This window comes from Podarcis melisellensis (genome assembly GCF_964234715.1).
Source record: "Podarcis melisellensis genome assembly, chromosome: 17".
NCBI lineage: Eukaryota > Metazoa > Chordata > Lepidosauria > Squamata > Lacertidae > Podarcis > Podarcis melisellensis.
Genome location: NC_138534.1, coordinates 9,760,074 through 9,773,941, shown reverse-complemented (window position 1 = coordinate 9,773,941; position 13,868 = coordinate 9,760,074). Strand labels below are relative to the sequence as shown.

At 47.8% G+C, this 13,868-nt stretch overlaps 1 protein-coding gene across 4 annotated transcripts in view; it reads right to left on the bottom strand.

Moving 5' to 3' along the window:
* RGL3 (ral guanine nucleotide dissociation stimulator like 3) overlaps window positions 1-11,865 on the bottom strand; it is a 42,889-nt gene extending 31,024 nt beyond the window's left edge. For 2 of the 4 annotated variants that reach the window (XM_081894086.1, XM_081894087.1), the window contains exons 1-2: window positions 4,564-4,678; window positions 1,323-1,534 (exon numbers count right to left, since the gene is read on the bottom strand). In XM_081894086.1, the coding sequence (XP_081750212.1) occupies window positions 1,323-1,534; window positions 4,564-4,634 (283 nt within the window). In that variant the 5' untranslated portion in view covers window positions 4,635-4,678. Of the gene's footprint in view, window positions 1-1,322; window positions 1,535-4,528; window positions 4,744-6,151; window positions 6,254-11,642 lie in introns of those variants that run through there. The other 2 variants (XM_081894089.1, XM_081894088.1) reach the window with 2 other exon arrangements.
* Between the last annotated feature and the right edge of the window lie 2,003 nt (window positions 11,866-13,868).

The following is a 13,868-nucleotide window of genomic DNA, read 5'->3' as shown; positions in this document are numbered from 1 at the left end:
CTAAAGCTGTTTCTTTCTCAAACTGAGAGAGTTAAAAAGGGCAATAAAATGTTGGGGAAAGGCAACTGGCTTGGCTGGAGAAGAAGCTTCTTTCTACTTTATTTTTAGGCTGGAAAGGGGGGTGAAAGGAGGAGTGTAAACTAAAGAGGCTTCTTTTAAAAGCTGTTTTTTACTGAGTTCCTTCCTTTTTACTTTGAGAAGCTTTATTCTTTTAAGAGGCTACCTATGATAATGTATGAAATATATTAGCTTAAATATATTGGCTTAAATGTAATTATGCAAAGGATTTAAGGAATGCTAGATTCTTATTTCATATGGTTGTAAGAGTTGTATTTATCCTGAAATTAAGTCAGCCACCAGCCTAGCCCCCCTGCCAGACAGAAGACGCCATCCAAGCACTCTTGATATATAGTTGTCAGGCATTTGTTTAGAAACCTTAAATGAAGGAAATCTTTCAATGTTGATGTGAACTCAAGATCCTTGACATCTGTTGAACATAAAAATGTAAGATTAAACATTTGTTTTAGAAGGCAATAGGGCAAGAGGTGAGCTGGTAATTAAGATTCCATGTAAGATATATTATTACTTATATGTCATATATATAGCTCTTTGTCTCCCTTATAAGGGCAAGGAAATGGGTGTATCTTTTGTGGGTGTATCTTTTGTGATTGGTTCTACCAAACAGCCAATAGGAATTCCAACCAGGCTGATTGGACAGAGGCAGCCACAGGAGGAGCAAAGGGGGCTGGATTAAGGGAATATAAGTGCTGGCCAGAATGGCAGGAGGCCAGGCCAGAGCTTGGTAACCATATACCACTGTGCCTCTCATTTATTTGTCTGACAAATAAATTAATATTTTAATTTCTCTATTGCTGCGTTGAATATTTCATTCCAGCTAAGCGTTAACCACAAGCAGAGGTGCTACAGAACACCCTCCCATCAGATGTCAAGGAAATAAACAACTATATGACTTTCAAAAGACATCTGAAGGCAGCCCTGTTTGGGGAAGTTTTTAATGTTTAATGCTGTATTGTGTTTTTAATATTCGGTTGGGAGCAGCCCAGAGTGGCTGGGGAAACACAGCCAAATGGGCGAGATATAAATTATTATTATTATTATTATTATTATTATTATTATTATTATTATTATTATTATTATTCAGACATGCCATCTAATAGGCTGAATAGGATGGCCCTGAAGACAACTGCATGTGGCTGAGGAGCTGAGGTCATTGGTGGGGATGGGAGCTGGACCTGAGCCACAAACTTTGGGAGGTCGTTTGCTCTAGGCCGTCATGTCCCCAGGGCAGGGGAAATCCTTACCTTCTGCCTCAGCAGCACCTGCCCTCCTGCGCTCCTCCTCCTTGTCGTCTTTGTGGGACTGCCACAGCCCCTCTGCCAAAGCACACGCTGGGGAGTCACGGGAAGATTGGTGCAAGAAGCTCAAGGTTCTCTGCAGGTTGGGATGCTGGGGGGGCTCCCAGAAATCCCCCGGGTGATGCTGCAGCCAGAGTTTCAATACGTGCAGCACTGCCCTGCAACCGGAAGGGAAACAGAGTCAGGTCCCAACCATACACAAACACACGTACAGTGGTACCTCGGGTTAAGAACTTAATTCGTTCTGGAGGTCCTTTCTTAACCTGAAACTGTTCTTAACCTGAGGTACCACTTTAGCTAATGAGGCCTCCCGCCCCGTTGGCACGCGATTTCTATTCTCATCCTGAGGTAAAGTTCTTAACCCGAGGTACTATTTCTGGGTTAGCGGAGTCTGTAACCCGAAGCATCCGTAACCTGAGGTACCACTGTACATATACAGTGGTACCTCGGGTTAAGAACTTAATTCGTTCTGGAGGTCTGTTCTTAACCTGAAACTGTTCTTAACCTGAAGCACCACTTTAGCTAATGGGGCCTCCTGCTGCTGTTGCGCCGCCAGAGCACAATTTCTGTTCTCATCCTGAAGCAAAGTTCTTAACCCGAGGTACTATTTCTGGGTTAGCGGAGTCGTAACCTGAAGCGTATGTAACCTGAAGCGTATGTAACCCGAGGTACCACTGTACTCACAAACTGCTTAGGCTCTTATCCAGGGGTAGGCAACCTAAGGCCCGGGGGCCAGATGCGGCCCAATCGCCTTCTCAATCCGGCACGTGGATGATCCAGGAATTAGTGTGTTTTTACATGATTAGAATGTGTCCTTTTATTTAAACTGCATCTCTGGGTTATTTGTGGGGTCAGCCTGGTGTTTTGACATGAGTAGAATGTGTGCTTTTATTTAAAATGCATCTCTGGGTTATTTGTGGGGCATAGGAATTCGTTCATTCCCCCCCCCAAAAAAATATAGTCCGGCCCACCACATGGCCTGAGGGACGGTGGACTGGCCCACAGCTGAAAAAGTTTGCTGACCCCTGTCTCTCCTCACCCCCCAGTGACCCTAACCCAGTGGTTCTCAACCAGTGGGTCCCCAGATGTTGTTGGACTACAACTCCCATCATCCCTGAGCTCTGGCCTTGCTAGCTAGGGGTGATGGGAGTTGTAGTCCCAAAACATCTGGGGACCCACAGGTTGAGAAAGGCTGCCTTAACCCTTCCTGTCCCAGATAAGCTGGCTGCTGTTCAACAGCAGAACGGACTACCCTGGAAGGTGCACTCTCCTTCCTTTGGGGTTCTTAAGAAGAGGTTGGATAGCAATCAGTCCTGGATGCTTGAGTTGGGATTCCTGAACTGTAGAGGATTGGACTAGACTCAGCAGTGTTTCCCAACCTTGGGCCTCCAGCTGTTTTTGAACTACAATTCCCATCATCCCCGACCACTGGTCTTGCTAGCTAGGGATGATGGGAGTTGTAGGCCAAAAACATCTGGAGGCACAAGGTTGGGAAACACTGGACTAGAGGACCCCAGAGGTCCCTTCCAATTCTATGAGTCGATGATTCCATGCTGCCTTCACCAGGATTTCTTCCTGAGGGTGCCCCTCCTTAAGCGTCCTGCCAGATTAGGCAGCTCGGACTTCAATAAGCTTCACTGCCCACCTGGCATCTCATTACAGACAACTCCCTCTTTACGCAGAGGCCACATTCCAAGGCACCTTGCGCTTACGTGAAATCACATATATTTGAAACACCATGGCAAAAGTCCCCAAACGTCCTGTTCCACCCCTACCCCCTTCTACCCCCTTTTGGGGGGTCATTCCTGGATTCGGAACGATGCCCGCGTCCTCAGCAGCACACATATTGGATGCACCTAAAACAGCCACTGCCCTGTACAGTGGAACCTCGGTTTTCGAGCATCTCAGTAGCCGAATGTTTCGGAACCCGAACGCCGAAAACCCAGAAGTAATTGCTTCAGTTTTCGAATACGCCTCGGAAGTCAAACAGCTTCTAAGGCACGTTTCTCAATTTTTTTCAGTTGAATTCCCCGACCACCCATTGTGCCTCAGTTGTCAAGTGTTTTGGAAGTTGAACACTCTTCCAGAACTGATTACATTCGACAACCTAGGCTCCACTGTATTTTATTCCTATTTCCAGTCCTTTTTTCTGGGGGGACTCAGGGGGATGCATACCCCTAAACATTTTGTGAATCTTTGTACTTTTGTCCATTTATTTGTCTTTATTTTCCCCAATTTGAACTATAAAATGGTGGGGGTTTTTAGTCCAACTGAGAGTGCCCCTAAACATTTTTTGAGGGGGGAAAGCACTGCCTATATCTGTCAGTTTGCATTTCTTATTACAGAATGTATTGATCTGATGTGTAGAGATCTTTCCGATTCTACTTAATTCAAGAGGGTTCTGGAAGCTTCTCTGTGTGAAAGAAACAAGCAGAAGGTTCCTGTTGTTTGGGTTATTCATTCAGAGAAGCCGAGTACAGCTGGCTTAAACTGGTCCTGTTATCTCTTCTGTCAAGGTCATGTGGACTATAATAGTGAGGCCAGAAGGAGCCTCTGTTTCACTTTCTCTTTCTGTCTCTTTTCCTTCTGGTATGGTGTTCTGTACATAGTATGCTTAGTGTGAAGGTTAAGACTTATTATTGTAAGCGTAAGTCAAGTCTGCTGCAACTGGATTTCTTATGGACAGTGCCAATCCTGAATGTAGTGGATTTGTGACCATTATGCTCATTTGCCTTCAGTAGCAGTAAAACTCTGCTGGATGAAATATTAATTGCCTCTGGTCCATGTTTTGGAAATCCTGCAACGTGTTTAAGTTTTCACTCTGCTAACTATACGTTGGGAGTTCTGCTCTGGATGAATATTGAGTAGAATTTCAATGACAATAATACGTACAGCACCCACATGTCTATATATCCCCTTTCCAAAGAACACTTAATTGCATGAAACAAATAAATTCGCCCTGAACATACATGTCTACAGGGCGAAAAGCAAGGTGGGCATCACTCTGATACCCGGCCAGGTTAGAATTGCTTTTCCCAATTCGCCGCCCTGCCAGAATCAAAAACCAGCCCTTTTCCGGGCTCCTTATTCAGAAGCACACCTTGTCCAGCATTTTCCTCCTGCCCAAACCACCTCCTACCCCTGTGCCTCACTTGTCCGGTCCCAGTGGCAGCAGCAGATCCAGCACCTGCGCAGGGTTGGCGAAGGCCCGGTAGGTGGCCAGGAAGCTGGGCACGTAGCCACGGTCACCCTCCACATCGGCAGACACCAGCCACTCCACCAGCCTGGGGAGCGTAGCAGCCCGCAACAGGCGCTTCTTGCACGTGCGGTACTGTACAAAGGGACACTCTGGTGGGCTGGAGACATCCTGTTGGGAAAGCGACAGGCACAATGAGGTGGGAGGAACTTACACACCTGCTGAAGACGTGCTTATCGTTCTCTAATACACAGGGTAGAAGTACAACCTGCCTTCAGTGGGAACTGCATAGTTTAAAAAAACAATCTATTTGTGAAAAATCAAATTAGTTAACATGGAAAATCTGATACTTGTGGAGTTATCTTGCCTTTGATCCAGGAGATTCCAATGATTCCCATCACTTATGAAAAGGTTACTACAAATCTTGGGGTCCCCAAATTTGCAATAATAATAATATTATTATAATTTGTTATTTATACCCCGCCCATCTGACTGGGTTTTCCCAGCCACTCTGGGCGGCTCCCAACAGAACATTAAAACCACGATAAAACATCAAACATTAAAAACTTCCCTAAACAGGGCTGCCTTCAGATGTCTTCTAAAAGTCAGATATTTGTTTATTTCCTTGACATCTGACGGGAGGGCGTTCCACTACTGAGAAGACCCTCTGCCTGGTTCCCTGTAACCTCACTTCTTGCAGTGAAGGAACTCCAGAAGGCCCTCAGCGCTGGACCTCAGTGTCCAGGCTGAACGATGAGGGTGGAGACGCTCCTTCAGGTATACTGGGCCGAGGCTTTTTAGGGCTTTAAAGGTCAGCACCAACACTTTGAATTGGGCTCAGAAATGTACTGGGAGTCAATCGTAGGTCTTTCAGGACCGGTGTTATGTGGTCTCGGTGGCCACTCCCAGTAACCAGTCTAGCTGCTGCATTCTGGATTAATTGCAGTTTCCGGGTCACCTTCAAAGGTAGCCCCATGTAGAGCGCATTGCAGTAGTCCAAGCGGGAGATAACTAGAGCATGCACCACTCTGGCGAGACAATCTGCGGGCAGGTAGGGTCTCAGCCTGCGTACCAGGTGGAGCTGGTAAACAGCTGCCCTGGACACAGAATTAACCTGCGGCTCCATGGACAGCTGTGAGTCCAAAATGACTCCCAGGCTGCGCACCTGGTCCTTCAGGGGCACAATTACCCCATTCAGGACCAGGGAGTCCCCCACACCCACCCTGTCCCCCCCAAACAGTACTTCTGTCTTGTCAGGATTCAACCTCAATCTGTTAGCTGCCATCCATCCTTTCCGGGTCACCTACAAAGGTAGCCCCACATAGTGTGCATTGCAGTAATCCAAGTGGGAGATAACTAGAGCATGCACCACTCCGGCGAGACAGTCCACAGGCAAGGAGGGTCTCAGCCTGTGTACCAGGTGGAGCAAGGGAAAGAGAGGAGAGCTCCTTGTCATGCTTGCACGCATGAGGGAGATGTGACTTTCCATGCATGTTTCCCCTCTGCTGTCCAATAATAAAAACCAGTTTAGCATAGAAGGAGGGATCTGGTATTCCCTATAAGGGAAGCTGCCACATACCAGCTGACATCTGTTGGCAATGGGCTCTGCCCTCACTCGGTGAAGGATGATGCTGTAGATGGCCCCATCTTCTGTCTCTTCACCCCACTGCTGAAGAGGTGTCTGGGGAGAGGTAGAAAAGAAACAGAAGCAGAACTAAGACACAGCTTTTTGGCTTCTTGGAACCATATGCATATGGCAGTGTAGAGCAGGGGTTCCCAACTGGTGGTCTGCAGAACCCAGGGGGTCCACGTAACCCACCTGGGGAGGGTGTGTGTGGCACCATTCACATATCAAAAGCTATGATAGAGATATCAAAATTGACAAAGTAGGGGGTCCAGGGCTTGGCTCTTGAAAAACAGTATTTAGCTAATTGGGGATCAGTGGTGTAGAGCAAGGTCTAAACTGAGCTGGAAAGAGTTGAGTTGGGAGCCAAGAAAATGTTATTGTTAGGTAAAGGGAGGCTTCCACCCATTCAGCGGTAGATGTTGGGGGGCAGGGAGCAGTAGCGAGATGCTGGAGCTGTGTGTACCATGCGGTCGTTCTTGTACCCCCTAAACTAGCCCCAGGTGTGATGAAGGCAGCCAGAATTGAAGTACTATTCAACAGCCAGTCTAGTCACATTCCCACGCATGGAATTGCAGGAGGAGCCATTTTGCCTCAGGCAGCAAAATATATTGAGCTGGCCCTGATCTTATTTTGTTATCTTATTTTGTGTGACAGTTATGTTGTTTTGTCAGTATTAGCTGCCTTGAACATCCAATATGGAAAGCTGGGGTATATGTTTTAAAAATAAATAAGTAACAAATAAACTTCTGCGAAGTGCGCAATGGAATGGAGTATCACTATCAGAAAAGGAAGACAGGTTTGCTTTTCCATCTCCAAAACAAAGGAAAAGGCTCAGGGCACAGCTGAACAGGAGATTTCTGGGGGTGAGAAAAGAGGCATATGCATGGACGAGGGGCAAATCCCGGTCCTGTTTCCTATTTACAGTGGTACCTCAGGTTACATACGCTTTAGGTTACATACGCTTCAGGTTACAGACTCCGCTAACCCAGAAATAGTGCTTCAGGTTAAGAACTTTGCTTCAGGATGAGAACAGAAATCAGGCTCCGGCGGCGCAGCAGCAGCGGGAGGCCCCATTAGCTAAAGTGGTACTTCAGGTTAAGAACAGTTTCAGGTTAAGTACGGACCTCCAGAACGAATTAAGTACTTAACCTGAGGTACCACTGTAGTGCTCAGCGAGCAAGTATGGTCATCATTGTTTATCACAGTGATTCAGGCATCATACTTGATGGCTCAGAGAGACAGCACTGTCTGGATTTCTGCAATGTTTTCACCTTTCCATAGGCTGCTGGTGCCACAGATGGAGCTTGCGGACTCAAGGCTGTTATTAATTGACCAACATTCAACGGTCAGTCAAAGAGAAGAAGGCTTCATCTCCTTCACTTTGATTACCCGTCCTTTCCCAACTCAACCCTCAGCATCAAAGGCCAGCTAAACCAGAGGTAGGCAACCTAAGGCCCGTGGGCCACAAGCGGCCCATGGGAGTCATTTAACCGGCCCACAAGCCACCCCTGAACCGAGCTGCCTGCTCGGTGAGTTCCCACTCGCTGCACTAAACTGGCGCAGCGCGGCATGGGGACTCGTTTCCGCAGCGCTGGAAATTGCGTCTGCACAGGTGCAGGGGCTGGAAATCGTGTCTGCGGAGAGGCACACACTGGAAATTGTGGGTGTGGGAGCTTATGTGCATGCACAATCCAGCCCCCGAAGGATCTCCGCTGGAGTGAACCGACCCAGGCAAAGTAAGCCTTGCCAACCCCTGGCCTAAAACCAACCACACACAGTGTAGCTGCAGGGAGCTACTATTCTGGTTGAGGGCCCCCACCCGACGCCACCTATTTGCGAAACAAAGACCAGCTACACAATGCAAGTCACTTTTAGTCTGGCCCTTAACGCTGCTAAGAAGCTTGTGTTGTCATCACGGGTTACTGCTGTTGTGAATGGTCACGTGCTTGTTTTGCATACATTTTAAGCTGCAATTGAATGGTTGCTCACTGTGCTTTTGACATTTCTCAATCATTTAGCCCCCATCGTAAGCTTTCCATTTCCCCCTCTGCACCCATGTGAATACAGTGGTACCTCGGGTTAAGAACTTAATTCGTTCTGGAGGTCTGTTCTTAACCTGAAAGTGTTCTTAACCTGAGGTACCACTTTAGCTAATGGGGCCTCCCGCTGCTGCCGCGCCGCCGGAGCACAATTTCTGTTCTCATCCTGAAGCAAAGTTCTTAACCTGAGGTAATATTTCTGGGTTAGCAGAGTCTGTAACCTGAAGCGTATGTAACCCGAGGTACCACTGTATACACTTTCTAAGGATGACACTACAGTGGTACCTTTGGGAACAGACTTCTGGGACAGATTAAGTTTGAGAACCAAGGTACCACTGTATATAGAAATGAGCAAACCAGTGATATTTTAGACAGCAGGCTAGCAGGTGGGGCCCATTACTTACATCATAGGAGCCTACACAACACAAAACACTGTTGCTGTTTGTAGGTTTTATTTTATTTGTTTTTTATCTTATATTTTGGAAATGTACATCCAGGTTTTTTCCCCCTTTACTTTTTTTGGGTGGCCCCCAGAGATTGTGGCCCTAAGCTATAGCTTGTTTAGCTTATACGTAAATCTGGCACTGGGATCGCTCCTAGGATTCACTCCCTGAGGTTGTACCTATGGGGCGGCCTCTTTTTCTGTCGCTGCTCTTGTGCTTTTGTTTTGCTTTGTTTAACAGCAACCTGACATAGCAGCTTTTCCCACTCTGCCTGTCAGAAGCTTTATCCCCAGTGGTTGCTGCTGCTTAGAAAAGCACACAGGGAAGGAGAATGCAACTGCGGTCATGCTACCAATGTTGTCTGTACACAGGAGAAAAATAATCTTTGATTTGGGTGTAGGAAGGACCAGACTGTTCCTTCCTTCCTCTCCTGGAGTGATGATATCTGGACTCAGAGTGGAATCGAGGAGTTCCATGCCCTGCCACCAAGCTGAACCTCCTCCTATCCAGGTAAGGTGAGATGGGGGAGACCCACTAAAACAGGCTAACACCATTAAAACGTAATGGGGGAGAAACAAACAAACAAACAAACAAACAAAAACCAGTTTATTAAAATATGGGTTAAAATACAATTTAAAATGCAGCCTCATTTTAATAGTAGCCCATAAATCAAACCATAAGGGGAGGGAAACATAAGGGTCAGACTGAGTCCAAACCAAAGGCCAGGTGGAACAGCTCTGTCTTGCAGGCCCTGCGGAAAGATGTCAAGTCCCGCAGGGCCCTAGTCTCTTGTGACAGAGCATTCCACCAAGTCGGGGCCAGTACTGAAAAGGCCCTGGCCCTAGTTGAGACCAATCTAACCACCTTGCGGCTTGGGACCTCCAAAGTGTTGTTATTTGTGGACCTTAAGGTCCTCTGTGGGGCATACCAGGAGAGGCAGTCCCATAGGGATGTCCCTGGTCGATCCTTGGACCCCCTGATAAATTTCAACAACTTTGGCTCCCTAAAAAAAGCTCGGCAACTCTGGGCAGATCACTGCCAGTTCTGCAGTCTCCTGGGAGTTGGACGTGACTGCGCTAAAGGATGAAAGTAGTCCTGCCTGGGGACAGGAATTCCTCCCGCTTGGTCTCTGCACCCCATCCAGTTGCTCCAGCTTCGTTCCTGTGACCTTCCTTGACATTTCCTGCTCAGCAGAGCCGCCAGACCGGTCCTGCAAGAGGTGGAAATGTAACACCACAACCATCTGCACTGCTCTGTGCCAGGTACCAGTGGCTAAAGGCAAAGGCAGCACAAGTGCCCTCCGCCAGCTCTCACTAGAAGGGGCACAGAAGCAAAAAAGGGGCATCTCTCTCTTTAAAAAAACCACACACACAAAACACCCTTTATCTCTCCCCACCCCTAACAACTGTGGCTCTGCATTACTTGGAAACATCATTTATAACTGAGAGAGTTGAACTAGGAAAATAACAAATATATCAAAATCAGTGACTAACAGCAACATTATTGATGCACAAAATGCATGGTTGCCAACTAACTTTAAGAGTTGAACTAGGAAATTAATAAATATATCAAAATGAGTGAATAATAGCAATATTATTGATGCACAAAGTACATGATTGCCAACTAACTTTAAGCATTTTGCAAAGCCACAATATGAAATCTCTCTGTGTGTACATGCACACACTTTGGATCTTGTTGTCAAATACAGTGGTACCTCAAGGTTAAGTACTTAATTCGTTCCGGAGGTCCGTACTTAACCTGAAACTGTTCTTAACCTGAAGCACCACTTTAGCTAATGAGGCCTTCCGCTGTTGCGGCGCCGCCGGAGCATGATTTCTGTTCTCATCCTGAAGCAAAGTACTTAACCCGAGGTAATATTTCTGGGTTAGCGGAGTCTGTAACCTGAAGCGTAAGTAACCTGAAGCGTATGAGGTACCACTGTATTATAAAAATTACGAATTCAAATACCGTACCAGAAATTCATATTATAAATGTTAGGATATTTAGAAATCCATCTGCAAAGTCCCAAAACGCGTTCCTCTTTTTAAACATGCGGTGATATTGTTTCCCTCTTTGTATATCTCTTTCCTATTCTGCATTATTTAAAGATACACGTGTCTGGCCTATCTCCAGTGAAGAGAAGGTGTTATGAACAGTGGGGGGGGGGGGTCCTGGATGCGGATCCTGCATTTCGTGAGAAGCATCCTGAGAAGCAGGGCTGTGTGTGTGAATTAAAAGAATTTGAGAGCAAAGGATTAGAACCTTGGCCTCTGGAGTTAGTTCTTTTGCTTTTCAGTTTATGCTCTGCACTTTCCTGTTTCTCATTGAGAGACGCTTTCAATATCCGAACCTTCACCACAACCCTACATAAAAGCCAGCCCTCCCTCCCATCCTAAGCCACAGCTGCGCCGTGCAAGACTTTCTCTGCAGCTGGCATTGGGGGGAAGATGGCGAGAGGGTACCAGCCTTTGCTGTGGCTTCCAGAGCAGCAGTCCTAGATTTGTGCAAAGCCGCGTTGACTTCAATGGGCATAGGGTCTTGCAGCCCCTCCCGTCTCGGCTTGCAGCCCTGGAGGCTTCCCTCCGCTGCAAAGCCCCGTTCAGGATCAGCTCCAAGGCGCCGCAGCACCCGAAGACCCGCGGGCACGCGCCCTGGGCTCCCTTAAGCAACTTGGCGGCGGCTTAACTGCCTTGCGGATCGGCTGCTTCTCAGGCAGCCTTTAACCCCGACGATGAAAGCGTGATAAGAGGGGGGAGCTGTCTATTTGGAGAACAGCCGCAGAGTGCAGCAGGGCTTGGGTTCAAGAGCTGGGGGGGGGGGAGGAAATTCTGCAGGTGAAGCGCAGGCGTGGGAAAAGGTACCCTTTACGAAATCCCCTCTTCTTCCAGGAGCAAGCCGGTCTCTTTTGTACATCTGCGCCCCCCCCCTTGCACCCCCAACCTCCCTGCCTCGCCTCCCTACCATTGCAATCTCCGCTTTGCCCATCCTCGTCGGGTCTCCTCGGAAGCAGCAGCCTCGGCCGGCCCCTCCCGGGGCTTTGCATGGGGCAGACGATGGGGGCAGGCGCCTTGCCCGGCCCTGTAGCGAGGAGGGGCTGAGAGCTCCTGCCCGGGCTGGGGACTCCTCCTCGGGAGCCGTCCGGTTCGCCAGCGAGCTCAGAGGCAGCAGGAGGCGGAGCCGCCGTGCAAATCTCCTCCGCCCCGGCCCGGATCCGGCGGCCTTACAGTGCGGGCCGGTGCAGGTTGGCTCATTGCGCCTGGTGCCCGGGGACCTCTTCCTTCGAGTCTTAAGGATGGGGGTAGAATCCCAAGGGAGCTACGGAAGAGAGAGTTTTCCTAAAAGATTCCCAAAGGCCTCCTCCCCTCCCCTCGGCATTTCTACTTACTTTTCATTTCTTAACACAAGACTCCCCCCTTTTTTCTAGCAAGTTTTAGTAGGTCAATAGAAATTGCAAAGCTTAATATCAAATATATTTCCTAATAATAATAATAATAATTTATTTATACCCCACCCATCTGGCTGGGCTTCCCCAGCTACTCTGGGCGGCTCCCAACAGAACATTAAAAATACATAAAACACCAAACATGAAAAACTTCCCTAAACAGGGCTGCCTTCAGATGTCTTCTAAAAGTCAGATAGTTGTTTATTTCCTTGACATCTGTTGGGAAGGTGTTCCCAGTGGCGTAGCGTGGGTTGTCAGCACCCAGGGCAAGGCAAGTAATTTGCGCCCCCTAACCCTAACCCCAGATGTTGCGCCCGGTGCGGCCGCCCCCCCTGCACCCCCCACGCTACGCCACTGGGTGTTCCACAGGGCAGCTGCCACTACTGAGAAGGCCCTCTGCCTGGTTTAACCAAACTAAGGCTTTGATCTAGATAACAATAAGAACATAAAGAAAGAAAAGGGGGACAGGCAGAGAAAGGAGTAGAAAAAGAGAGAAATAAAGAAAAAGAGAGTGTAGAAAATAGGCTGAGACAGAAAAATAAAATTCTGAAAGTAGAGAACTTCCGATTCTTCATTTGTCTCCTATATATAAACAATATTCACTTTGTCCAATGCAATATTACACAGGACTCTTATCAAGAGAGTAATTCATAATACTTGGCAAGGTGGGAACTGTAGTTCTGCAATGCCTGGAGGCGCCATGCTGGCTACTCCTGTTGTGGGAATTTTGAATATTAACTGGGATTTACAGATGTCATCACAAGCATTTTTCACACCAACCTTGCAAAGTATCACCCCAAGTAGCTGACAGGGGAAGAGGTGAGAGTAGTAGCTTGTCTAAACCTATTTAGGTTGCCGGTGGCAGAGGCAAGATTTGAACTCGGGGCTTCCTTGCTTGCAATGGTAGTTTCTCAGCTGCTTTGCTAAACTGGCTCTCATCAGGGAGTGTGCGCTTTTGCCATTCGTGGGTGTTGGCGGTGGATTTAGGGCAGTGTGGGGGCTTCCGACTCCCCACCCCCACAGAGTGCTGAGCTGAGAGGGCGCAAAACTGTGAAGATCCATTTGGGGGTGCCAAATTTTGGCCTTGTCAAATAATGATTACCAAAGTCCACCCCTGGCATTCCCTTGTTGCCAGCTGATCCGAGTCCCTGGACAGCAGAGAATATTTATTTTTCACAATTCTGTGCTGCCCAGGAGTGTTTCCAGGGCAGCTTCTGAATAGGCATCACGACAATAAAACTGTAATATGATAAAATGCAAACAGGAGTCGTAAAATGAGTCAAACACTTGCTGGTGGCTTAGCAACTCACCAAGTCACTTCACTCGCCTCTTTCCTCCCTGCTCTTGGTCAGAGGGAACCATTTGCTGTGTCCAAGAGCAGCTCAGTGAGAGTCAGTAAGAAGAGCCACAAGGATTTACAGCGCAATCTACTCCCAAATTAGTCCCACTGAGTTCACTGGGACTTGTCCTTACAAGGCTCCAATGTGCTCCCACCACTGATGTCTGAAGTGCACTTGATGTTAGCCAAAATCCATAGGTATCCTGTAGTTTCTTGAGAAACTATCTTCCTTCATTTCTTCCCCCCACTTCCATCCAACTTGAAAATGCAAGATGCAGATAAGCTGAGCTGTGTTCAGTTCAGACAGCATCTGTGCATATGCAGATGGCAGATTCCTTGAACAGGAGCTGGGGAGGGGGGTGGAATTGCAAGTGTGGGAAAACAAATCAGGTAATGCGCATCAGGT